This window comes from Chaetura pelagica, unplaced genomic scaffold, assembly GCF_000747805.2.
Source record: "Chaetura pelagica isolate M959 unplaced genomic scaffold, ChaPel_1.0 scaffold414, whole genome shotgun sequence".
Lineage (NCBI taxonomy): Eukaryota > Metazoa > Chordata > Aves > Apodiformes > Apodidae > Chaetura > Chaetura pelagica.
In genome coordinates this window covers 580,770-605,801 of record NW_009952976.1, presented here as the reverse complement: position 1 = coordinate 605,801, position 25,032 = coordinate 580,770, and the positions used below count along the sequence as shown (strand labels likewise).

Below are 25,032 nucleotides of genomic sequence, written 5' to 3'. Positions count from 1 at the left end.
ATTCCTGTATTGAAATTAGGAAGTAGCTTGTGTGTAAGGTGAAGAAAGCCAAAACGGAATTTAAGGAGAGGCAAAGGCAGTGAGTACACCTGTGGAGTATGGAGGAGCATCATAGTACCACAGAACTCTTTTTTTGTTTTGTATTTACACGGTAGGGTGATAATGTATTTAAAAAGTAAAGTTAGCTTCAGTTAACTTGGAGAGCAGTTACTTCACACAGTGACACTGAATAGTGGTGTGCTGTGCTACTAGGCATAGCTAGCTGGTTAATGTGTGTGAGAAATCTGTGTGGGACATGGGAAAGGAGGGAACCCACAAACCTGAGACAGGGTTTTGGATGCAGCACACATCATGTTTTCAGCAGCCTGTTGGTTCTAGAACTGTGCTGACAGGGCACTATTGGGGATAGCACTGAAAGGAAAAACAGTTGTGTTCATCCTAGCTTGACTCAGAGAACAGAGAAAGTGTGCAGTATATGTGACTAAAGAACAGGGTAAGGGGAGAGAATGCTGCGTTTCAATTGTAAAAGTGTTGGTGCAAAGAGTAATGTCTGCATGTGGCCTTAATCCATAGTTTTATCTACTGGTTATTTATGAAGTGTGAAAACTCCGTCAAAACCCATGTCTCACCAGTGTTGGAAGAATCAACACCATCTGACTGGCTGGCCTTGGGATATTAATCTAGTCTGGCTGCCGTAAGCGGGCAGCAGGGAAAACACTCATGACATTGAAAACTCAGTTAGGTATCTCAAGAACAAAAAGCATATTAGTGTTCAAATAAACGTGATTATTCATACACAGAATGTATTGTAGTTTTCTTTTTTTATACTGACAGTTGCTTTTAATTGGCAGCTCTTAACATCAGGAAAAGCAGGAAAATGGCATCAGAAGACATCACTAAGCTTGCGGAGTCACTTGCCAAAACCAAAGTGGGTGGTGGACAACTGAGTTTTAAAGGCCAGAGCCTTAAACTCAATACAGCTGAAGATGGTAAGAGAAAATACCCTGACATCCTATAAAATTTGTTTGTAAACCTGCTGCTGATCCTGCATGGCCAGGTTGTCATAGTATTAGCTGTGATGGAAGGGTCTTCTAGCTACAGCTGCCTCTGGTAGAGATATTTTCTTCCCTTCTTGTATCCTGCTTTGACCTGCCATACTGGCAGTACTACAGCTAGTGGGATTGGAGTTTGGTTCTCTGTTGTGTGATTCCTCTGTTCTTGCTGTTCTCTCCAAGTGCTTATGACAGTCACTGTGCATTAGAAGTCAATTCTCCCTTTAAAAAGGGGAAGCAATTGCACAACAGCGCTTGGAACAAGTTGGTGCTTCAGAGACCTGCACAGAGGAATGGGCTGATATGTTAGTCTGCTGCAATAGTCCAGTTTATTCCCACATTCTGATCTTGTTGGGTTTTAGCCTGGACTCTCTTTTGCTGGTGTGTTGCGTTTTTCCCAATTAAAAATTTCTTGTATTTACTGATAATTACTAAATATCCAGAAAACATGTATATATCCTTAGAGCAACATTTATTCTATGTCAAGAAAGAGCATGTTCTTCAGAGAATTTATTTGCTATAATGTCTGCCTTTTTTGCTGATTCCAAAGGTGATGCTTTTTTTTATTGCCAATTTAGAAGTGCAAAGCCAGTGAACTATGGGGAAAGGCCTTAGAGCTTGGGAATGATTATAAGTGACAGAGTCTGCAGCCTGCTCCTGTGTCTTGGATAGGATTAGTCTGGAGTTAACTTGTTCCACCCTGACATATTTGCTGAACAGACATCTACTTTGGTCAGTCAGTGGAACTTTGTGTCAGTCATTTATGTGGCAGCAATTCTCATCAACTTTTAGCTTAGTCCTTGCATCTTTGCAGGCATGTGCAATTCAGCTCCTTGTTGAATAAGTCTGGGATGACTCTCCCGCCAAGTAATGAGATTCAGACTGTACCCCCTTGCTTTCTAGGCTGTTTCTTAGAGAAGTTTAGGTGCAGCTGGATCCAAACTTAGCCTCTGACCGTAAAGTAGAGTTTGGACCCTCGGTTCTGTCACAGAGTCGGATTAATGCAGCTTGAGCTGGGTGCCTCTGAGGAGGGACCACGTCCTTATTTTACTTGAGCCTTTTAAGGCCTCACAATCTGACCACGTTCTTGTTCATGTGACTGGTCATCTAATTATCTTTCACATCTTCTTTTTCTGATTGGTTCTACCCTCCTGTGTTTGAGGGTCTCTGTTCTCCATCAGTCATTTTTTGTCAGGACAATTTCCCTTTGTTCTCCTCCAGTTACTTCTTGTCAGGATAATTCTTCAATAGTCCAATTTCTCAAACCTAGGTTTCAATTTATCCATGTTATAAGATCATCTTGGGTAACTATCTCATTGTCTACATCTTGTTTCAATATTATTCCAGGTGGCATAGTAAAAGGTTAACTAAGGTTCAATCAAAGGAGTTCAGCTAAACTTTAATTAAAACTGGCTTAAGGCCTTATCACTCCAGGTACTCATGCTAATCTAAGTCACTTATGTCAAGCAGTTTTCAGTTTGCCCAAATGTGAACATTTATACAATTAAATCTAATATTCCTTTAATCAATCAGGTATCCCCAATATTCCTATAGTCAGTTCATTTCTACTTTCAGTAGTCCTACCTTTTGTTTTATTTAGCATAACTGCAAATATTAGATCAAAAATTCTTGAAATTTTTCAAGGCATCTGATTAATGTTAATAGATGCATATAAAACTTCACTGTAAACCATGTGCTGAATGACAGAGGGAACTTACTAAGGAGTAAGTAAGGAAACTTCTGCAAATAGGAGGATGGCTGCTGGAGAACAGAACTAGAAATAAATTTTGAAAAGGCAGGGTGGGGAATGGAGAATGTTCTGTCTAGTGACCTGACGTTTTAGCTGTGTCCTCCATTGATGCTTCAGGATTCTTTCAGATAACGTTCAGTTGTTTTTGCTAAGGATAGAGTTGAGCAAGTGTTGCTGCATCAGAGCGTTACAGTGGTACCTAAGATGATAGTTAAAAGGCCAACTGGACTATTTGATTTTTTCCAGCTGAAGAAGTGATCAAACAAATTGAGGAATTTGATGGCCTGGAGGCATTGCGCCTGGAAGGCAACACTGTGGGTGTGGAGGCAGCAAAGGTCATCGCTAAAGCCTTGGAGAAGAAATCAGAACTCAAGGTGAGATCCTCAAGTGGGTGGTGGAGAAGGGCAAGAAGTAATGTGGAAATACTAGAGGCCTGTCTAGGCTTTTCCTGCAGAGCCTGCCTTGAGTTAGCCCCAAAGCTTGCTGGTCGTTCTTGCAGCAGGAAGACCAACTCTATGAAAACATGGCAGTACTTGAGTGTTTTGGGATAGTAAGGACACTTTCTGCATTCCTTCTTAATTGTTCCTGGCCAGAAGGCTTCCAATCTTGAAGCTGGGAAGCTGTGCAAGAAGGAGCCTCTCTGCAGAGGCAGCGTCTGTGAGCAAAGAACTGTGACAACAAAACTTAAAATTCTAATGGAAAAGCTGGGTCATATCTTCTGATGAGTGATCAGATCTTTTGAAGAATGAGTCTTCAGAGAATGTCTGAGCAGGGAAGAAATAATAGAGGAAAAGCACCAGGTTTTTTTTTCCACAGCCAAGCTAATTTTCCCTGTTGCTGTTCTAGCCTAGTGTTAGGAGATTGTTGTGCTGCTAGAGGCAGTGTCCTTTGCAGGAGAGGAGTATAAAACATTGATTCATGTTAATCATCCAAATGTGGCTTTTCAAGCAAGTCCAGATTGTTGAGCTCCATACCTCAGTAAAATATGCATTCCTAATGTATCCTTCAGTTTCCTGCTGTGTTTTCCTGAGGTCATTTTCTCAGAATGAAAGAATTGCAGTTTGAGGGTAAGCAAGAATTCTTGTACAGTATTATTTACAATGTGTATTTCAGTGGCTTTATGTCCTTGCAGGTCAAGTCATTGTAACATTAGTCCTTGTAGCTCTTCAGTACAATCAAATGACAAGCCCAGGGGAAGGCAGACAGTATTAGGCTGTCCTGAGTGATGCAGTGCAGATAGTGTATGTAAAGCTCTGTTGTCCTAAATATTTTTAATGGTCTTTATCTGTATGGTCTTATTTTAGAGGTGTCATTGGAGTGACATGTTCACAGGGAGGTTAAGGTCTGAGATCCCTCCTGCTTTGGTAAGTAAAAACTAGAACTGAGAATGCTGACTCATGCTTTTAGTGTGAGTGTGCTTTTTAGTACAGAGCTGATCTTTCTCTATGCTTTTCTCACTTAGTGTCTTAGAATAGGTGAGTGATTCTATTTTGCTTGTTCTGTATGAGGTGGAGGAGAGTTGGTAAAATGCCAGATGCAAGTCTGTGCTAGTGAAGAAGCTTATTGCTGGGGAAAACATCTTGAGATCTGATAGATGGAATGGGAACTAAACTTCCTAATAGAAGCATATGAGCATTTCTTCCAAGAAAGAGCATTAGAGAGCTCCCTGCCTTCTTGAGTCCTGTGAAGCAAGAATATGGACTCAACAGAATGAGAACAATATTTCTTTTATCAATGTAGGGGGAAAACTCACTTTGAAAAATGTGTGTTTGACCTAAAGAGATGTATAGCTTTTTGATAACTGCCTTATGGTTATCTTTAGCTTAATTTGCACAACAACCTTTCTGGCTTTAGCTGTAAAGCTTTATTTCTCCCTGCAGCTTTGCAGAATGTCTTCAAAGTGGAAATCTTCTGCAGCATCACCAGCTCACCTAGCCACTGCAGTGATGCTGTCACTAAAAGTCAATCCACTCCCTTCCACCCACTGCCATCTGTTTCCTTACAGATTTCTTTGGGGGATGCGCTCATCACTGCTGGAGCCCAGCTGGTGGAGCTGGACCTGAGTGACAATGCCTTTGGGCCAGACGGTGTGCGTGGCTTTGAGGCACTGCTGAAGAGCCCTGCATGTTACACCCTACAGGAACTCAAGCTTAATAACTGTGGCATGGGCATTGGTGGTGGGAAGGTAAGGGTTGTCTCCTTAATGGGAATGAGGTCAGAGCCAGGACTTGGCTTCAGGCAGCCCTACACACAATCACTGAATGGTTGAGGTTGGAGGGGATCTTTGGTCATTGTGTAATTCAACTCCACTGCACAAGGCAGCTAGACCAAGTTGCTTAGGGCTGTGTCTAGTCAGGTTTTTAATATGACAAAGGATGAAGACTTCACAGGCTCTCTGGATAATCTATCCCACTGTTTAACAACTCTCACAGTAATAAAAGGAAGGAGGGGTTGTATGTTTGAACAGAATTTCCTCTGCGTTGGTTTGTGTGCATTTGTGTCAGGCTTTGCCTTCTTTACAGCAACTTCTCCCTCTGCCCTCACCCTTGTATTCTGAGTGTTTCTTACATGTGGATAAGATCATCTCCAGACCTTTCTCTTCTTCAGCCTGAATAATCCCAGCTCTCAGGGCTCTTACAGTATGTAAAATTCTCCAACTTCTTTGTCATTCTTGAGACCCTTTGCTGGGCTCATCCCTCTATGTCTGTGTAGGAGCCCAGAACTGGGGACAGCACTTGGATGCTGAGCAGAGAAGGATCACTTCCCTTGACCTGCTGACAGTGCTTTTCCCAAGGCAGCCCAGTAGGCTTTCTTTGCTGCAAGCACATATTGCTAGTTCCTAGTCAACTTCTCACTCACTAGGACACCCAGGTCCTTCTCTGCCAAGCTATTTTGCCTCCAGTTGACCCCCAGCTGATGCTGGCTGTATTGAATTATTCCTCCCCATTTGTAAGACTTTGCATTTCCCTGTAAACATCTGCCTTTCTTAATGAGGTGATTGAGTGCACCCTTAGTCATTTTGCAGATGACTCCAAATTGAGTGGGGAGTGTTCATCTGCCTGAGGGTAGGAAGGCTCTGCAGAGGGACCTGGATAGGCTGGAGTTATGGGCCAAGGCCAGTTGTATGAGGCTCAACAAAGCCAAGTGCCAGGTCTTGCCCTTGTGTCATGAGAACCCCAGGCAATACTACAGGCTTGGGGAAGAGCAGCTGGAAAGCTGTTGGAGGAGAAGGACCTGGAGATAGACAACCAGCTGAATATGAGCCAGCAGTGTGCCCAGGTGGTCAAGGCAAATACCATAATGGCTTGTGCCAGAAATAGTATGGCTAGCAAGAGTAAAGAAGGGATTCTCTCCCTGTAGTTGGCACTGGTGAGGCCACATCTTAAGTACTGTGTTCAGTTCTGTGCCCCTCACTACAAGGACATTAGGTGCTGGAGGAAGTCCAGAGAAAGGTAAAAGTTGTTGAAGGGTCTGGAGAAAAAAATCTTACGAGGAGCATCTGAAGGAACTGGTTTTGTTTAGTGTGGAGAAGATGAGGCTGAGGGGAGACCTTACCACTCTACAGTTGTAGGGAGGTGAGGGTTGGTCTCTTCTCCATAATAGCAACTGATAGAACAACAGGAAATGGCAAGTTGTGCCAGGGGAGGTTTAGATTGGATATTAGGAGAAGCTTCTTTACTGAAGGGGTTGTCAAACACTGGAACTAGCTGTCCAGGGAGGTGGTTGAATCACCATTCCTGGAGGTGTTTAAAAGATGTGTAGATGTGTTGCTAAGGGACATGGTTTAGCACTGGACTTGGTAGAGTTAGTTTAATGCTTTGACTCTATGATCTTAAAGGTCTTTTCCAACCAGACTAATTTTGAGATTCTTGGCCCATTTCTCCAGTCTCAAGATCCCTTCCCTGTGCGTGTTTTCATGGGCACACTTCTGAATTATGAAAAGCCCATCTGGTTTTCCAGGATAAGAAAACAGTTCTTTCCTAAAAATTAGATTCCCTGTCAAGAGAGCTGGTAGCCTTGGATTTGAAAGAACAGTATTACCAATCCTAGTCCTGAAGGATGACTGTTGGATGATGCAGAAAACCAGGACAAGCTGTTATTATCAGACCCTGTATGTTTGTCTGTTATATAAATGAATATTCTTAATGTTGTCCCAAAAGTGGGGCCCATCACGCCCTGTGCAATAAGTGGATCCACACACAGAGTCAAGATGTTTGCTTTAATTTCCAGTTCTGCACAGAAGAGCAAGCAGGGTGGTATTCCACAAAGCTGGCTCAGCTTCCTGAAACACAAGTGCTACTTTTATACACAGAAACACATAAAATTAGTTTATGTCTAACTATATTCTGTCACTTGTATACATGATTGGTTAACTTAGTTTTTCACTTCCATTTAAAGTGATAGTGCTTAAAGATTCCACCACACATGCTCAAAGGGTAGAAGGCTTTTTGTTAGTAGTGCTATGGGTGGGTATTTTAGTGTGCTAATAGTACATTAATATACTGATGAGATGTTAATACGACGCATCCAATTAGTGTTTTCTACCTCATGCTTAAGGCTATCACCAAGATAAATTGAAAGGGATGGGCAGGAGCACTCCCCACATCTGTCTTGCAGGCCTATGTCTCAAGGACAGGCTGACTACTTGGGATGTGGTTTTATCAAAATCTTGCTGTTTCAGTGTTGTCTAAACTCTGTTTTTATTCCACTTCGTTATCTTCTATGTGATTTTTTTTTTCACCAAAATGTTACTTATTTCAATTAATAACTGACATAATTGATGGGGTCAGTGTGTTTATTGTACACTCTGCTGAAGAAGGAGATGCATTTCAGCAGCAAACAGAGTATGTCTTGAGAGCTGGATATACAAAATACAAAATTTGGATTCCTTCAGAATGAGATGCTGAGGTCATAGAAATTTCTTGTTTTATCTCTAGATATTGGCAGCTGCTCTGAAAGAATGTCACAGGAAATCAAGTGCCCAGGCCAAGCCTCTTGCTTTGAAAATATTTGTAGCTGGCAGAAATCGTCTGGAGAATGATGGTGCCACTGCCCTGGCTGAAGCCTTTGGGGTGAGTACCAAACCGGAGCTTCTTGGCAGCAAATTGAAGCAAGGTGTGCTTAAGTGCTAATGTTAAAGATAGTGCACACAGAGCTTGGCTCAGCTTGGAAACAGTGGCTGGGTGTTGGTTCACCAAAGTTGTCATGTTGTTTACTGCTGAAACTGGAATCTTCAACAAATGCAAATAGAACCGGTGACTGAATGTTTGTGATGTAAGTTTCCAAACACAAAACTAATGGCTGTGTAAAGTAGTTATCTGAGGGAGAAATAGTCATGTGCTGGGTAGATTAGGAGTAGTTTTATTTCTTCTCCTCCCTCTGTGCTAATGGTGGTTATCTAGCGCTGAGGCAGCTGACCTCTTGTGTGCTTTTCTGCCTGGTTGTTCAATCATCTGGCAAAATCAACCTCATGTTTCTGCTAGGATCATCTCATGCGGGCTCTCAGTGGTGCCTATCTTCCTGTAGCTGGCACTGGCCATCTTGCACTTATGTTTGAGGAAGAGAATTCACTGTGGTTGGGGCCACCTACTTTCCTTTTCCTCCACTTCTGCTAAAAGCAACTTCTGGATTATAATGTGTATTTTCAGGTGTATTAACAATTATATTGCAGGTTAAAGTTTGTTCTTTTCTATAAAGAGCTGTGGGTGTGATTTTGACTTAACAGCAATCATGGCAAAAATATAAGTTCTTAAATATTTGAGAAACAGATAAGGTGATTTGTGAGGAATTCAGACTGAATGGCTCTACCAAAATGGGATTCATTACTCTGTTTTGTGACATGCTTTTTAGTCCATAAACAGTGTTCATGTTAATTTTCTTCTGAGTTTGTTTCTGTAGTTAGGTTGAAATGTAGATCTTAATTTAAAAAACACTGTATCCACTAATGTTGCTTGATCTGTTTCAGGGTTGTTGAACCATAGGTGAAGAACTATTGTTTTAAGATATCCTAGAACAGACACGCTGGGAGGTTGTTCCCTGTGACTCAGGATCAGGGGCTTTATATTAGTCTGACACTTGCCATAAACCTGCAGTTTCACTTAGATTTGGGATATAATTGCTGGTGAATAGTTCTATGTAGAAGAGCTAGTGGAGTTTTGAATTGGAGGAAAGCAATTTTAAGCAAATCCTAAAGAGTGGAACACTGTATTTTTCAGTTGAAGTGTGTTTTCTGAGAGTTGTTTTCATCTGCATCCTTTTCCAGATCATTGGGACTTTAGAAGAGGTCCATATGCCACAAAATGGGATTAACCATCCTGGCATCACAGCCCTGGCCCAGGCCTTTGCTATCAACCCACTGCTCAGGGTTATAAACCTGAATGACAACACCTTCACAGAGAAGGGAGCTGTGGCCATGGCAGAGGTGAGTTGTTTAAGCAGTTGGTTTGAATTTGTCTTCTGCCTCCCAGTCTTCTTGGATATGGTTAGCATTAGCGCTTCTGGGTTGGTGGAGCCACATGCCATGCTGCAGTAAGAAAAGATGAACTTCCAGGATTGACAGGACATTCATTTACTTGCATGTCTGCCCTTTGGAATTTGTGCTATCTTGCAGACTCTGAAGGCGCTTCGACAGATTGAAGTGATCAACTTTGGGGACTGCCTCGTGCGTTCAAAGGGTGCTGTTGCTATCGCTGATGCTGTTAAAGAGGGGCTTCATAAATTAAAGGTATTTTCATCTTGCTGTTCAGCTTTGAATTTTTTTGAAGATGCCTCTTTTCCCATTTCCTGTTTTTCTGTCCGTCCTCCTGCCTTTACTGATTATTTTAAAGTGGGAATCACTTCAGTGCAGGCTCTGTGCTCACAGCTTGAAGGCAGTAAGTTGTGTTGTAGAATAGTGACATCAGACCACATCCAGCTGAGACTATTCTACGTGGACATGTACCAGTGACCTCTGTAGACTCCGCTTTGTTTTTGAAGCTGTTGGTTCAGCTCAGCAAGTGCTATTCAGGAAATCTGATAATGGAAGTATCTGTTTTCAGAATCTCTCAGAGAGTCATGGGTGTGGACTAAGATGTTCTTCATGAACAGCTTGTAATCTGTAGCCTTTCAGAGTTCATGCAGTTCATGCTTTTATCATTAAGGCATGTATCAAAGGTCCAAATATTTTTAGTTTTCTGGCAATACCATAGTCTCCTGCAGCAGTATTAGCACAGGACTCACATTTGACAATTCTAGACAGGCCTAAGTCAGTCAGTAATGTAAGTAAACTAGAATCTCTAGAAACACCTGCCATGGGTCACAGCTGCACTGGGACAGATGCTGGACACATAATTCCTAATCTTGCAAGCTCACAGTCAAAGACAAACATTCAGCTGAGTGCTAATATTTATTTATATATATGAGCCTGGTACAGAAAGAAGTAGGTGCTTTGCAGTATGAGATCCCTTGCTCAGGCTTCTGCTGATTCTGATGGAACTTGTGTGGATCTCCTAGGAAAACATAAGCAAGGACTCTAATGGGATATTAAGGTGAACAGACTGAAGTTAAATAGTTTTTTCTAGAGCAGAAGTGGGTAAGGGAGGGTAGCATGAAGCAATTGTAGCTGATTCATTCTGTTCAAGGACTGCTTCCCGTTTGCTGTTAATATTAAACCTCTTCTCAGGAAAGGATTCATTTAGCACCATGTGAAATTGTGGGCAATGGCACCTGGTTGTTGAATAACTTCACTCTTAGTAGTCTGTCCACGCTGTTTCTCTGCTGTGTTTGTCAGAAGTAGTACCTCCATAGTTTGTTTTTTGAAGGCCTTAACTTGCACTGTAAGTGTTCAAAAACAGATGTGCAGTCCATTCAGTACAATAGCCACCCTTCTCCAGTAAGTCTTACTGGTGTGTGAATTGTGGAATGTCCTTGTGGCCCTTGAATAACTGAAGGTCTCTAGTTTTCTGAGTGCTGAGGGCTGAAATGTCTGCTACCTTTTTAGGTGAGCAGTCAGAATAGTCTAGTCTCTGTGACTATTCTAGCAAAGTGGTTACCTTCAGTAGTGCTGCTCTTAACAGTTGTATGTTTCAAAGTGCACCTTCTTAGGTATATGAAGTTAGGAGTATATGTCAGGTTTTATTTCGACTTAAAAATACTCTTTTTTTTTTTTTTGCTAAGAGCCTCTTTAAATGAGAGCTTTTTTGGAACACTTGTGAGCACACAAAAATTATGGAGATGATAGATATTAACAGGAATTCTCCAAACAAATGTTCTTATGCTTCTTAGGAGCTGAATTTGTCCTTCTGTGAGATCAAACGAGATGCTGCTCTAACTGTTGCTGAAGCTATTGAAGATAAGGCAGAGTTGGAGAAGTTGGATCTCAATGGTATGTAAATGCTAGATCCAAGTATGTCTAGTCGGCTCCCAACTAGAAGCCACTAGGAAGAATGTTGATGGTATCACATACTCTAGTCTTGCAACTGTCAGCAATTAAAAATGGTACTTGGAGAGTAGCTGAACTTGGATGACCTCAGGGCAGGAGGCAGTCATATCCTGAAAATTCTCTTAAGCCATGAACTCAGCTAATTGTTAAAGTTAAGCAGTTTTGGTGCATCTTGTAAGGTGGACGGATTAAACTGATACCTGTACCTGTTTTCAGTAACACTTTTAAAAAATTGTTCAGGTATTTCATGCTTGAAAACAAAGACCTCTGTGCATGTCTTTGCAGAAGAGTTGGAGAACTTTTGACCAGTGTTGGCCTTTGCTGTTCATACCTTGGGTTACTGTGTTTCAGTGCTACTGTGTTGTCTGTTCTTGTTTTAGAATTGCTGAAAACAAGAGCTGTGTTTATAGAACTAGCAGGTAGCCTCTCAAAGGCACCGAAAAATTCAGGAAGTTGTTTAACTCCAACCATTGTATAATGCTGCTGGAAGTTGTTTAGCAGCTCTTTGATTCTGGTAACTGAAGGCTGTGTTTGCTGCCTCTGAGGTGTTGTGCAGACATGACTGCTAGCTGTGCAATTGGAGAAATGACAGAGACAAGAATCTACAGCAAAATCTTCAAGAACAAACTTGCATCTGTTAAATCTATTCCCTTTCCCTTATCAACTTAGGTAACTGTCTGGGAGAAGAGGGATGTGAGCAACTCCAGGAGATCCTTGAAGGCTTCAATATGGCAACTGTGCTGGGATCTTTGAGGTAGGCAGGCTATTGTGGTTTAAATCAGAAATTTCCCCACAATTTTCATCCACACTTTAACTTGCCTATCTGTTTTAAAATAATAGTTGTGACATTGCAGATAGATGTTGGTTTGAGTGTGCAGTGTGGAGCACTGTTAGGGGATTCCCTAAGCAAGATAAGCCTTGTGGTTTGTTTTCATTACTGGACTTACCTTAGTCTTAGTTATTGGTTGTATTCCTCGCTCTTTGTTTGCCATTGTCAACTGGGTGACTGAAGCCTGAATGTCACCTTAATCTGTTGTAGATGGGGAAATATTTCTTGCAGTAAGACTTGAGGAGAGGCTGTTTTTTGGTCCTTGAAAAAAATTGTTTGAGTTCCAGTGTACAGGAATTGCGAATGTGTGATTAATGTAACATGTAACTTAAACCTTAGTGATGATGAAGGAGAAGAGGAAGATGATGACGAGGAGGAGGATGAAGATGAAGAGGAGGAGGAAGAGGAACAGCAGCAACAGCTGAAGGAGACAGAACAAGGAGAGCAGGAGTCACTGAGTCCTAAGAAGATAATTGATTCACAAGTAAGCTTACTTCCAAATGTGTTCCTATTACTCTCCCCTCCAGCTGAGGAAAGGTGGAAATGAGATCTAGAGTGAGTCTGAACTTGACACCCTGGCAGGTGTTCACATTCCTGCATGGGCTGGCACTGTTGCACCAGCTCAGGGAGATAAAATGCAGGAAATGAAGAAAATTGATTACTTGGAAACATGTTTTGTTAAAGTGTTCATATGCACACATGCATGGAGAGAAAGGCCGAGTAGAGATTAACAAACATGGGTAGAAAGTCTTCCCATGTCCAGAAAATGGTGGGAAGTTTGTACGTATAATGCCACGCAGTTGTGCCAGCATATTCTGCCTTATTCTAACTCTGGGCTCATTCCAGCCTCAAATAGTTTTCCAATAGAACAAATCCTGACCTGATGTACCTGTGTCCTGACCTGCCATGCATGCCTTTGCTGCTGAAACAATTTATTCACTTAAAAGAGTGATCTTGAGATGCGTTCTGCCTGTTTCAGGATTCAACTCCAGTGCCATCTCCTCCTGTGGATGTTGCCACATTCCTTGCTTTTCCATCACCAGAGAAACTGCTACGACTAGGACCAAAGTGCTCGACACTGATAGCTCAGCAGGTAGGTGAGCCTGTGGTCTCTTTCAGTATCATTTAGTCCTCAGAGGTGATAACCTTCTCTCTTGAGACCTAGATTTGCATCTTCTCCCCAGTGACCCCGAGGAATCAATCTTATGGAAGCAGATGATGCAGTTAATGCTTTTACTGGCATCAGAGCTTCTGCGCAGAGTAACTTTGTTTCACAGTGTTGCTTAAATCTTCCCTTAGGGCCAAGGCCAAACTGGTGCCAGCCAGCTAATGGCTGGAGTTCTTGTCACAGCCCTGGCATTGACTCAGCTGTAGCTGGTGAGCAGTGAACTAAATGGCCCCTGATTTATTTTCCTTTTGTCTCTCAGGCAGATACATCGGATGTAGAGAAGGTAGTTACAACACTCCTGAGGATATCCTCGGTCTTCAAAGACGAAGCTCCAGTGAAAACGGCAGTGCATGAAACGACAGGTGACTGGGTCTTTTTTCACTTCATGGTGTGACCTGCTTCACTGTGAAGGACACCAGTGAGATGCAGAGGAGGGCTCCTGGGCACCAGGCCATTGGGCTGTTTTGTCCTTGGCAGCAGGAAACCCAAGATTCTGAAATATCATCAAACTGTGCCATGCTGTTGTATGGAGTGAGAGCTGAGATTCAATCTGAACTTAGCCTATCCTGTGCTTCCAGAATGTTGGTCCTGAGGGAGGCCAGTAAACAGTTGAACAGGTTTTCTCTTGGTGTTCTCATTCTTTTTGGTTTCAAATGAAAGGTAAATTCTCACTGGCCTTTAAAATGTTCAAGGCTCCAACTCTTGCTGCTCTACTTCATCTTAGCATATGTATTCAATGTATGTATTCAAAATACCATATGTAGTCAGTGGGGCAGAATCTGGTTGAAGTTGTGACTTAGCGAGTCCCTCAGGGGTCGGTACTGGGACTGGTGTTGTTCAACATCTTCATTAATGACCTGGATGAGGGTATAGAATGTACCCTTAGCAAGTTTGCTGATGACACAAAGCTGGGAGGAGTGGCTGACACACCAGAAGGCTGTGCTGCCATTCAGAGAGACTTAGACAGGCTGGAGAGTTGCGTGGGGAGAAACCTGATGAAGTTCAACAAGGGCAAGTGTAGAGTTTTGCATTTGGGGAAGAGAAAGGCCATGTACCAGTACAGGTTGGGGGCTGAGCTGCTGGAAAGCAGTGTAGGTGAAAGGGACCTGCGGGTCCTGGTAGACAGGAGGATGACCATGAGCCAGCAATGTGCCCTTGTGGCTAAGAAGGCCAATGGCATCCTGGGATGCATTAGAAAGGGTGTGGTTAGTCGGTCAAGAGAGGTTCTCCTTCCCCTCTATTCTGCATTGGTGAGGCCACATCTGGAACATTGTGTCCAGTTCTGGGCCCCTCAGTTCAAGAAGGACAGGGAACTGCTTGAAAGAGTCCAGCACAGAGCCACAAAAATGATGAAGGGAGTGGAACATCTCCCTTATGAGGAAAGGTTAAGGCAGCTGGGTCTCTTTAGCTTGGAGAAAAGGAGACTGAGGGGTGACCTCATCAATGTTTACAAATATGTAAGGGGTGAGTGTCAGGGAGATGGAGTTAGGCTTTTCTCAGTGATGACCAGTGATAGGACAAGGGGAAATGGGTGTAATTGGAGCATAGGAGGTTCAAGGTGAATATCCGAAAAAATTTTTTTACTGTGAGAGTGACAGAGCCCTGGAACAGGCTGCCCAGGGAGGTTGTGGAGTCTCCTTCACTGGAGACATTCAAAACCCACCTGGATGAGTTCCTGTGTGATGTACTCTAGGTGACCCTGCTCTGGCAGGGGGGTTGGACTAGATGATCTTTTGAGGTCCCTTCCAACCCCTAGGATTCTATGATTCTATGATATGTATGTATGCACGTAGCATGCATGTTCAAATGCATTGATTAGCACATTCTGTAGTGCAGAGGACTGAGGTCAGGTTGTATCTGAAGCTTGGTACTGTGGGAACTATGGATTTTTCAATTGGTTTTTCCCCTTTTCCTTTGTATCAGGCTTTATATACTTAAGAACTGGGTTTTATCTATTTCAGCAATTGTACCTGGTACCTGCAGAAACAACTAGAATCTTAACAGACTCCAAATCTCCAAAGTTCCTTTAAAAGCTGGTATTTCTTGAGATCGTGTATAATCAGTCTTAAAATCTATAACAACACCCCTTTCTATATAGTTTAGTATGATGCATGTGTTTATTTTTAGATGCCTTGATGAGAAAAGCCTTCACTTCTGCCACATTTAATTCAGATGCATTCATTACAAGCCTCTTGGTCCACATGGGATTACTTAAGGTAAGGCAGAAGGAAAGAGTTAAGTTATGGTCTGTTTAGGCTATGGAAGACCAGACTTGGCTGGGTTTTGGGTAATTATGTTGCCATGGAAGCATCTGGGTGCCTGTGCATGCCTGATGCCCAGGGACAATGGAAGTCTGCAGGTCCAGCAGAAATTGCAAATTGCAAGGTTGCACTTGGATGAAGAAAGTGTCAGCTTTTTGTACCTCTTCTGCTTAACATGCTCTGCCTTCTCAGTCATTTCCTGAAGGTAGGGAGGATCAGGTAAGAAAATAGTGCTGCTGCTGAGCTATGGTGTCTGTAAAAAGCAGTGTCCAGGAGTCTTGTCTTCCATGTGGTCCTTCAGGGCATCTCTCAGTTGTGTGGCTCAAAAATGTATATCCAGCTACTTGTGTTAGATCTTGTGTAGCTGTTTGTGTAGCATTCGGTGTCTTGCTTTGGAGTATCTTTGCCAAGTACTAGAGTCAAATGTGTAGTTACATGGAATAAATTTTCTCACAAGAAAAGATAGAGGGTCAGTAGGATACCTGCAAATTTCATTAGAATGCTTGTAGCTCTACTGTCAGTGAGATGACTGGGAAGAGATTCTCTGTAAAGTTAAGGAACATTTGCCTACTGGTGCTACAACAGTTAGTTTCTCACTGCCTCAAGACCTAGAATCTGAGAATGTAAGCTTTGACCATGACAATTCTAAACCACAGAATAGCCATAATCTATGTTATGGCTGCCTGCTCTTGATTAGATTAATGTTTTTCCTTCTGGTAATATCCAACTTGGGATACAGACAAAACATAAACTAGTGCTCCGAAAGAATTGCTTCAGACCAAGAAGTGGTTTTGATAATAAACCCTTTGAGGTTCAGCCAGATGCTTGCTTGTCCTCTGATATAAAGGACTGGTGGTGAATTAGGTGTATATGGAGAAGGAGAAGCTTCTATCACTTTGTGTCCCACATAGCTGGAAAACCCAAACAACAGGTTTTCTTAGCACCAGGAACTACAAGGTCAAACAGCTGGGAACACAGGTCCAGATCCTGCTTACAGAGCAAAGAATCATAGAATGGTTTGAGTTGGAAGGGATCTTAAAGATCATCTAGTTCCAACCCCCTGCATGGGCAGGGACACCTCCCACTAATTAGGTTGCTCAGAGTCCCATCCAACCCAGCGAATAGCCATAATCTATGTTATGGCTGCCTGCTCTTGATTAGATTAATGTTTTTCCTTCTGGTAATATCCAACTTGGGATACAGACAAAACATAAACTAGTGCTCCGAAAGAATTGCTTCAGACCAAGAAGTGGTTTTGATAATAAACCCTTTGAGGTTCAGCCAGATGCTTGCTTGTCCTCTGATATAAAGGACTGGTGGTGAATTAGGTGTATATGGAGAAGGAGAAGCTTCTATCACTTTGTGTCCCACATAGCTGGAAAACCCAAACAACAGGTTTTCTTAGCACCAGGAACTACAAGGTCAAACAGCTGGGAACACAGGTCCAGATCCTGCTTACAGAGCAAAGAATCATAGAATGGTTTGAGTTGGAAGGGATCTTAAAGATCATCTAGTTCCAACCCCCTGCATGGGCAGGGACACCTCCCACTAATTAGGTTGCTCAGAGTCCCATCCAACCCAGCCTTGAACACTTCCAGGGGTTGGGCAGCCACAACTTCTGAGGGCAGTTGGGATGGCAGTGGAGAAATAAATGAGAACAATGTAAACATTTGGACATGTATGTTATCATCACATTAGGAGCAATAGTAACTTGGGCAACATAGAAGCAGGGGGATGTTACCTTGTACATAATTATAAGACCAGTTCTGGAAATACTGCATCAAGTTTTGAAAGAAGGCTGCTGGAGAACTAGTGGTGGTATAAAAATGAGCTACAGAATAATGCAAGGAAGAATTGTGTAATTTAGGCAACTAAATTCCTTATGAATCAAAGTTGGTGGAATTCCTTGGGAGAACACTGTGACACAGGGCCTCTGAGAAGATTTGGCTATTCCACTTGCAGGTTTATTTACTTCCCTTTCCCTGTTGTTGCTGTTGTCAATGACTGGGCTCTAACTGACAGTTGATAAGTACTAGAACATCCTTGATGCTGCCATATTTCAGATGTTGGTGCTGGGAGGCTATGGACTTGACTACCTTTGTCTTGAGGAACATTGCACTCAATCCAGTGAGCAGCTTTCTCTTCTGCAGTGTAGAGCAGCACTTAATTCAACAGGGAATTCATTGCCCCTGTGAGCTAGAATGGATTAAATAAAATAGTGATTGTGTGATGTCTGACTTCCATCTTCTTGTCCTTTTCTCAGAGTGAAGAGAAGATCAAAACTGTCCCAAGCCTCTATGGTATTCTTATGACTTTGAACTATATGGTCCAGCAGGATTATTTCCCTAAATCCCTGGCCCCGGTTCTCTCAGCATTTGTTACAAAGTAAGTATTGTTCCTGCCGTGCAGTCTTCTCCATGGGAGCTAGTGGAACTGTTGGAGGGTTAATAGCTACATACAAGCTGTTTGGTTAAATCTCACTAAATATCTGTTCTAAAGTTAAGGATTAATAGTTTAGTGGGCCTCTACTTTTATCTTGCTTACTCCAGAATGCAAGGTTTAGAGGGGAAAAGAAAAAAAAAAAATAATCTTGATTCTAAGGAAGAAATAGTGGAAAGGTGGGTTTGCAACTGATTGGCTCTGAAGCAGAGACTGCTAATTCCAGTCACTGGAGAGGTGTGTTTTGAAGTTAAGGAAACCTGCTGGGTTTCTAGCCACTGCTTGAGTGAACTATGAGTGCACGGGATCTAACTGCGCCCTCCAAATCATCCTTCTGACTATGAGGGTCAGCAGAGCTCTACCTGACTTGTCATGCTTTGTAACACTGAACACCAGATCAAAACAGTGCAAAACACAGGGGTTTTTTTTCCTAAATTTAACTGATCCCACTGTGACAGCAACAAGGTTAATGGGTTTTTTGATAAAATGAGAAACTTAAGTGTTGAAGAAGCGTTTCTGTTTAATGCTATTGCTTCTAGTAAAGTTATAGAATCAACCCACACCCCCAACCACTTCAGTTTCTTTGATGTCTTAGGGCATAGTGAATGCAATGTGAAAGCCATTTATCTCCTCTGGATTAAATCAGTGTGAACTTCAGCATTGTTGTGACTTAGAAAAAACACACCAAATAATAGACTTCTCTCAAGAGAGGAGGGATTAATTACTACTCTTCAGCAGTGAAGAGGAGAAATAGTCAAAAACTGCCATTTTAGGCAAAACCAGCAGAGGTCTGAGATCTGTTTACAGCTTGTGGCTGGCTCAGCAGGGACCATGTGCTGTGTAGGGTGAGACCCCCTTTTGAACAAGTTACAGGATGAGGCTTAAGCTTTCCTCCCCAGTTTTCACAGTGTGGGGAATATGCACGTATCTCTTGTCAGTGAAAGGCAGAGGTATCAAATACTTGTAGTCAGTCTGAAACACAGATGAGAGAGATGTAGTAAGGCACTGGTAGTCAGTCTTTTCTGAGCTCCACTGGGATGGGAAGCAGGCCAGTTGTGATAGGGGAGAATTTTTCCAAGCATTGATGTGGCTGAAGCTGTCAAAGTTGGTGTGTCACAGTGGAACGTGTCCAGCAACCAGCTATCCTAAGGTCAGTTTTGGTAAGTAAAACTATGTACCTGGCTTGTTTACACATGTGCAAATGCTAACCTAGGGGTCCTCCAAGAATTAAGCAGTTACAAGCCAATGGCCAAATGCTTTACCAACTGAACAAGTATACCTCCAAATCAGTCATTATAGGTTTAAGCAAGAAGTATCAGGACTTGCCATGTGAAGTTGTCCAGACAGATCACTGTATTTCTCCTGTTTCCTGCTCTGCTGCCTGTGCCTTTGATCTTGCTTGTTGGTCAAATAGATATGTACAGCATAAGGATCTAATACCAGCCCTAAAACAATGAAGAAAAAGATGGTTTACTTCATCAGGCACTAATTATGCAGGATCCAGCTTGATCAAAACAAGTACCACTTAGTGTCTATCAGCTCCAGCCCTCCAAACAAGATTTAAATCACTTGATGCAGGGAATACAGAAAAGGGGCCTTTGGTTCAGTGCATTTGACCCTTCTAATTGCTTATGTCAGATTCCAGTGCCTAGAGAAGCCTTGTAACTCAACTTGACATGTCTTTCTCAACAAATTCTCTCACAACAGACACTTATTCCCCACTCCCTGTGTGTGTGTGTGAGCCTCTACCAGGCTCCAGGCATTCAAAATACCAATACATTTTTTTTAATTTGTAGTTGATGCTGTATGTGACAAAGTAAAAGTAACATTCTGGTCTTAGTGAATTAATAGAAAATTCCACTGAAAGCAAGCATTTCACTATGAGTAAAAGAGGGAGGAGGTTGTGTAAAAGTTGAGTGAGCACCAAGTGCCTCTCACAGTAGAAGGCAGGTCTGTCTGCCTGCCTTAGGTATGTAAGGGTGCTAATGCCAAGCCTGTAGTGTTCCTGGTGCTGTGACATTCTTGGAGCTGAAGCTTTCTCTGATTCACAAGCCCCCCCTGTTGCAAGGTGTGCTGTTATCATAGGGAAACTCATGTGCTGTGCAACACAATTAAGTCAACACTATAAACAAGCAATATATCTTTGTGTTTTAGAAGTATATGTATTTCCTAAAATGATTTCCCTAAGGGGAAACTATTAAATTGCCTGGAGAGAGCCAGGGCAATTCAAGAACAACAAAGTCCAGTTAAAATAGCTTCTCGATTAACCTACAGCCCTTGTCTTAGTGTTCAGTCAGAACAAAACCAGATTCCTAGCCTTAAATCAAACCTCTAGCAGGTTAACCTGCTAACCTGAAGAGCTCATCTGGGCTGTTTCTGCAACAATTCTGCTTCCACTCTGTCAAGACCACAAGTCCTTCACTTGCAGCAAACTGGTATGCAGTTTTGAGACGTCATCTGAGCTTTTTCCTGTAGAATTGCAGGATAGCTCTTTTGGGCTTCTAGAGCTGTCATGTTCTTGTAGCTGTTTAGGTTAGAGCTCTTTTGCCTCTTGCTGCAAGGGGCTTACTACTGCAGTAGGCGTTCTGCTCCTTTGTGACAATTGGTGATGATGGGGGTAGTGGTCTCCATTCAAAAATGGTAATAAAATGATTGGCATGGACTGTAAGCAGCATCCATCTTCTCTGCTGCAGTGACGCCGTCTATTTTCTTTTTTCGGACACAAGAGGGTGCTGTAAATCCACATGTGCTTTTCCATAGTTCTTTAGGTGATAACCTTGTCTGCCTCACTGTGACTTGCTGGATGGAGGTGGTGGTGGTGTTTTTGTTTGAGGGGTTTTGGTGGGTGTTTGGGGTTTGATGGTTTGTTTGATTTTTTTATTATTTTTTTTTTTTGCTACTCTTTGCTGCTGGATCACTGGCCTCTTTCAATAGCCAGTGGCATACAGTGCGAGGCAGTTTAGCTCCACAGCAAGCAGGGAGGCTGCTTAGTGTGAGGGGAAGATCATTGTTAGGGGCTGAGGGAGCTTGGCTGTGATCAACATCAGCATTTCAGATTCTCTATTTCCAAAAATGGGGAGCTGGCCAGTCCAAATTAACCTGCTCATTGCTAACAGGGTCAGGTCTTCCGAAGCTGACAGCTGAAAGATCACACCCAGCTACTTTGAAGATAAACTGCTGGTTGTGATTGGGTCCTGTCTGTTCAGTGTGGGGCACTGAGTGGCACTTGGATGGATAAACAGGGGTTAACTTTGGTCCAGAATGTGCTTCTGTTAAACTGTAGCATGCCCTATACCAAACAACCTCTGCAGCTTTTGCCCAGGTACTGTGAATCCAGAGAGGAACTATTTACTCCTACTAGATACTCCCACCTTTATTTCAGCTCCCCCTTATTTCCAAAATTGAGTAGAACACACTGTTGTTAAGGTTCTTTTGCTGTGTTGGAGTAGGAGAATGAAAATAAATTAATTTTGCCTTTCTCAGAAAAGTGGAAAACATTGGATAGCAACTATTCAGAGGAAGTTCCCTAATGGATGGATACAGACTGCTAGAAATTGCAGTGATGCTCAGAGAACAGCTAGTCTGTGGACACAGAAATATACATTCCTGGGAGGTGATGGGAAGGTTAGGAAGGTTTAGCCCCATGTTATCTCTGATGAACTGTATGGTGCCATCATCTAGTTTCAAGGAGCATTCTGTGTGAGGTAGACCTTGCTAGTGCAGTATCTGTGCCAGGCTCTTCCAGACAATGGTCTGCAGGTTCTGGGGGCTGTTTGTAAGGCACCCCAAAATGTGTCCCAGCAAAGACAGTCAGGTGTGACTCTGGGGCAGGGAGATCCTCTTTAAAAATCTGAAACCAAGGTCACCATCAGGTCAAAGGTAGCAGGTGACTGGATAAGAAAAGATTAGGGTAAGAGCAGGCTTGTATTCTGTGTTTTAGAGCCCTAAATAGTGAATCCATATGGAAAACTCCATTGCTGGGAGGGAAAGGGGCTTCCACCCCCACTCATTTCCAGCTGCCAGAACTGAGGCACTGGGCTGCAGAGATCAACAATGCACTGCTGGTTTTTGTACCTTTTGGAAAAAAAGGTTCTGATTCTTAGCTGTTGTCATCCTGACTTGGACTCAGCAACAGGAGTGAGAATTTCACACAGCAAGCTTGGATGGGCAGCAGTGATCTGTGCAGAGATCAGGGAATGGTTTCAGAGGAGATGACCAGGGGGAAAGACAGACTTCTGCACATGCAAGCCCAGAGTGTTTGAAATGTAGCGTGTGTTTGCTCATTTAAAGTCAGATGCAAAGCAGTTCTTATATTTAGCATTTTAAATCTCTTTCCACAGACCAAACCGTGCTCTTGACTCCTGTTCATTCGCTCGCCACATGCTCTTGCAAACCCTCCACCAGCTGTAAGAGATGAGATGTGCTGCTGTGCCCTTCCCTCTTCATAGAACTGTCATCAGCAGAGAACTCAGAGCTGCATCATGTTAGGAGAGGATCCCGGAGCCCAGACGGACACGCTGTCCTTTTTTTTTCCTTTTTCTTTTTTTTTTTTTTGTTCCCCTCTTGGAAGGTCTGTCATCCCTTCTGCTTTCATAAACTTGGAAAAATCCTGCTGAGTTTTTTTTTCTACTTACTCCTTACGAAGCAACTCCCTGGTCTGCAGGGCAGGTGCTTATGCTAGAATAAATCAGCACTGTTCCGAGCTCTGCATGAATTGAGAAGAAGGGTCCTCCACTCTGGTCTCATCGGTGAGGGTGTGCCAGGACTGACACGGGGCCCAGAAGCCCTCTCATCAGAATCAGCCCAGCTCTGGATTTCATTGTATTGGACTGTGGCTCCTGCCCAATAGCCTTCAGCACTGTGCAGGAGGGAGGCTGCACTGCTACTGCCCCTGCAGAATTCTCCAGGCCAGGGGAGTGCTTCACCCCCTCTGCTGCTGGGTCAGAGGGGCAAGTTGTGCCCCCCTTTGTTTCTTCCTTCAAATCTGTTTGTTGGTGGCAGCGTGTGGCTCATTCATAGATTAACATACTCCTTCCCTTCTGCTGTGGCTTGGAATGTCCATGTAGTTTGGCTGACCCTGGTGGCCATTGCTTAAGGGAGCAAGCATATTTTTATTGTAAATTTTATTTGCCATTGCCTGTGATGTTCCGTGTTCCAGCTCTCTCCCTGTCCCTTCTTCTTTTCCAAATTAAATAGGCTTGGTTTGGAGATGAATATAATCCATGAAATCCCTGTGGAATACATGTTCCCTTTTACCACCCTTTGACACAATGCTGGGACTGTGTGCACTGTTCATGTTTGAAAGCTGAGCATGTGTAAGAGCACAAATAATTACTGCTGATCATTTTTGGGTAGGGCAGTGCTTTTTTTTCTTGTGCTGAAGGAGTAGAAGCAGATGCCTTTAAATTACCCTATGGAGGATTGTTTGTGCATATACGTGTTTGTGGCACCTGCCAGTCCCGAGCTTACAGCTTGGTCCTGCTCCCTCTTCTTTCAAGCCTCTGAGAATCAACACATCTTTCTCTGTAGGTAGCAGAGTTGTTCTTTACCCCTGTTTCAGTTGGAGGAGACTATTCGTCCTCCCTTACCTGATGTTACAATTGACATTCAGTGTAAAGTAGGGCTGGTGCTGGGAAGAAGTCAGGGATATGGAGTTAGCTGTCCCTTCCCTCTGAGAGGCAGTGTGTGCCACAGCTGGCAGGGTGCATGTGCTTGGCCTCAATGCAGGAAAAGCTGATGGTAACTTACAGAGTATGCAGGCAGCATGGACAGAACAGAGGTCTGGTGGGACTGGATTGAAATAAAGTGCATGGTATGTGAAAGATCTACTTGCATGCACGTTACGTTCTTCCAGGTTCTGGGCCAGTTCAAAGCAACTACTGGTGAAATGGGAGTGGCTGTGATCCAACAGGCACAGGAAAGCTGTCTTGTTGCTGTGGCTGGGGATGTGCTGGTCTTCATGTAAAAGCAGTGTCCCTTCATCCAAAAAAGGCTGCCCTTAAGCTGAGAGCAAACTGTGTTTTCTTCCAATTTTTGTGACTGAAGCTGCAACTCCTTTGTGTCCAAATTGTTAAAAATCAACTGAAATTGAGGCACCTGTACCTACAGAAAGAGTTTCAATCATTGCAGGCTGAGCCCTGTCTTCACCTCATCCCATTCTGTTCCTTCAGCTCCCTGTTGCAAAAGCAAATCTGTTTAAATTTTGCCATGAGCTTGAGGGCAAAACCAAGACTGTAATCTAATTTCTGTAAGTCTTGAACCTAGTGTAGCTTTCCATGGAGCTCCCTGGCCTCTTGCTGCTCTTCATCTCCCTCTGCCCAGAAGGAGACTTATGGAGAAAAGGAACATGAGAACATGACACAGAGACCAAGTTTAGGAGTAAACCTCTACAGGAGAGAGACCTTCTGCAGTGGGTCCCATGGAGCATGTTGTGTGTGCAAGGCTATCTTAACAAAGCCTGCAAAGCTCAGTGAGATGCTGCTACTTACACAAAGACCTGCAGGGAGTCATAGGGAGAACCTGCATGGGAAGCTTGGAGTAGCCAAGTCATAGTTGCAGAACAGGTGTGAGATATTTATCCCCAAATTTCTTTTCAGTGCTAGAGACAGGATTATCCTAGTATTCAGTATCCTGGTATTCAGTGTCAAGATTAGATGTCTGTAAGAAAAAGGGGTGTGAGGTTAGAGGTGACAGTCTCTACAGAAGACAGATCACTTCTAGGTAGGACACGGAAACAGAAGTTGCTTAAAATTGGCTATGCCTCAGGATTACAGGGAAAAAAAAATAAGATGGGGATTGGTGACTGATTTCCTGTAGAAGCTGCCCTCAGAAGATGACTTTCTCAGCAGTGCCCTGGAGGAATGTGGAGTATTTCCAGTGCTGCTTCAGCCTGTCTTGTGCAACCACCCCACCCCAAAAGCACAGCTGTTGTCAGAGGTATTCTTAATTTGAACTTTGTTAATGCAGTGGTGGTGCAGAGCTCTGCAGGGAGCAGTTCTGAGTGCATTTGCAAGCCGTCTAAGTGCTAGGTAATAGGATCGGGCTCCTTGCAGGCACATGCACTTGCAGGGGGTGATGGTGGCTGCAGCAAGTGGTTCCATGTGAGCTGGTGGAT

General features: G+C 43.2%; 1 protein-coding gene across 1 annotated transcript in view; it reads left to right on the top strand.

Moving 5' to 3' along the window:
- Positions 1-22,328, top strand: part of RANGAP1 (Ran GTPase activating protein 1) — a 22,556-nt gene extending 228 nt beyond the window's left edge. Inside the window, exons 2-16 of the mRNA XM_009996352.1 lie at positions 852-989; positions 3,049-3,176; positions 4,107-4,166; positions 4,808-4,987; positions 7,740-7,874; positions 9,065-9,223; positions 9,413-9,526; positions 11,065-11,164; positions 11,891-11,975; positions 12,390-12,534; positions 13,030-13,143; positions 13,478-13,580; positions 15,346-15,434; positions 17,743-17,864; positions 22,259-22,328. Coding sequence (XP_009994654.1) covers positions 878-989; positions 3,049-3,176; positions 4,107-4,166; positions 4,808-4,987; positions 7,740-7,874; positions 9,065-9,223; positions 9,413-9,526; positions 11,065-11,164; positions 11,891-11,975; positions 12,390-12,534; positions 13,030-13,143; positions 13,478-13,580; positions 15,346-15,434; positions 17,743-17,864; positions 22,259-22,328 — 1,716 coding nt within the window. The 5' untranslated portion in view covers positions 852-877. The remainder of the gene's footprint in view (positions 1-851; positions 990-3,048; positions 3,177-4,106; positions 4,167-4,807; positions 4,988-7,739; positions 7,875-9,064; positions 9,224-9,412; positions 9,527-11,064; positions 11,165-11,890; positions 11,976-12,389; positions 12,535-13,029; positions 13,144-13,477; positions 13,581-15,345; positions 15,435-17,742; positions 17,865-22,258) is intronic.
- The last annotated feature ends 2,704 nt before the right edge of the window (positions 22,329-25,032 follow it).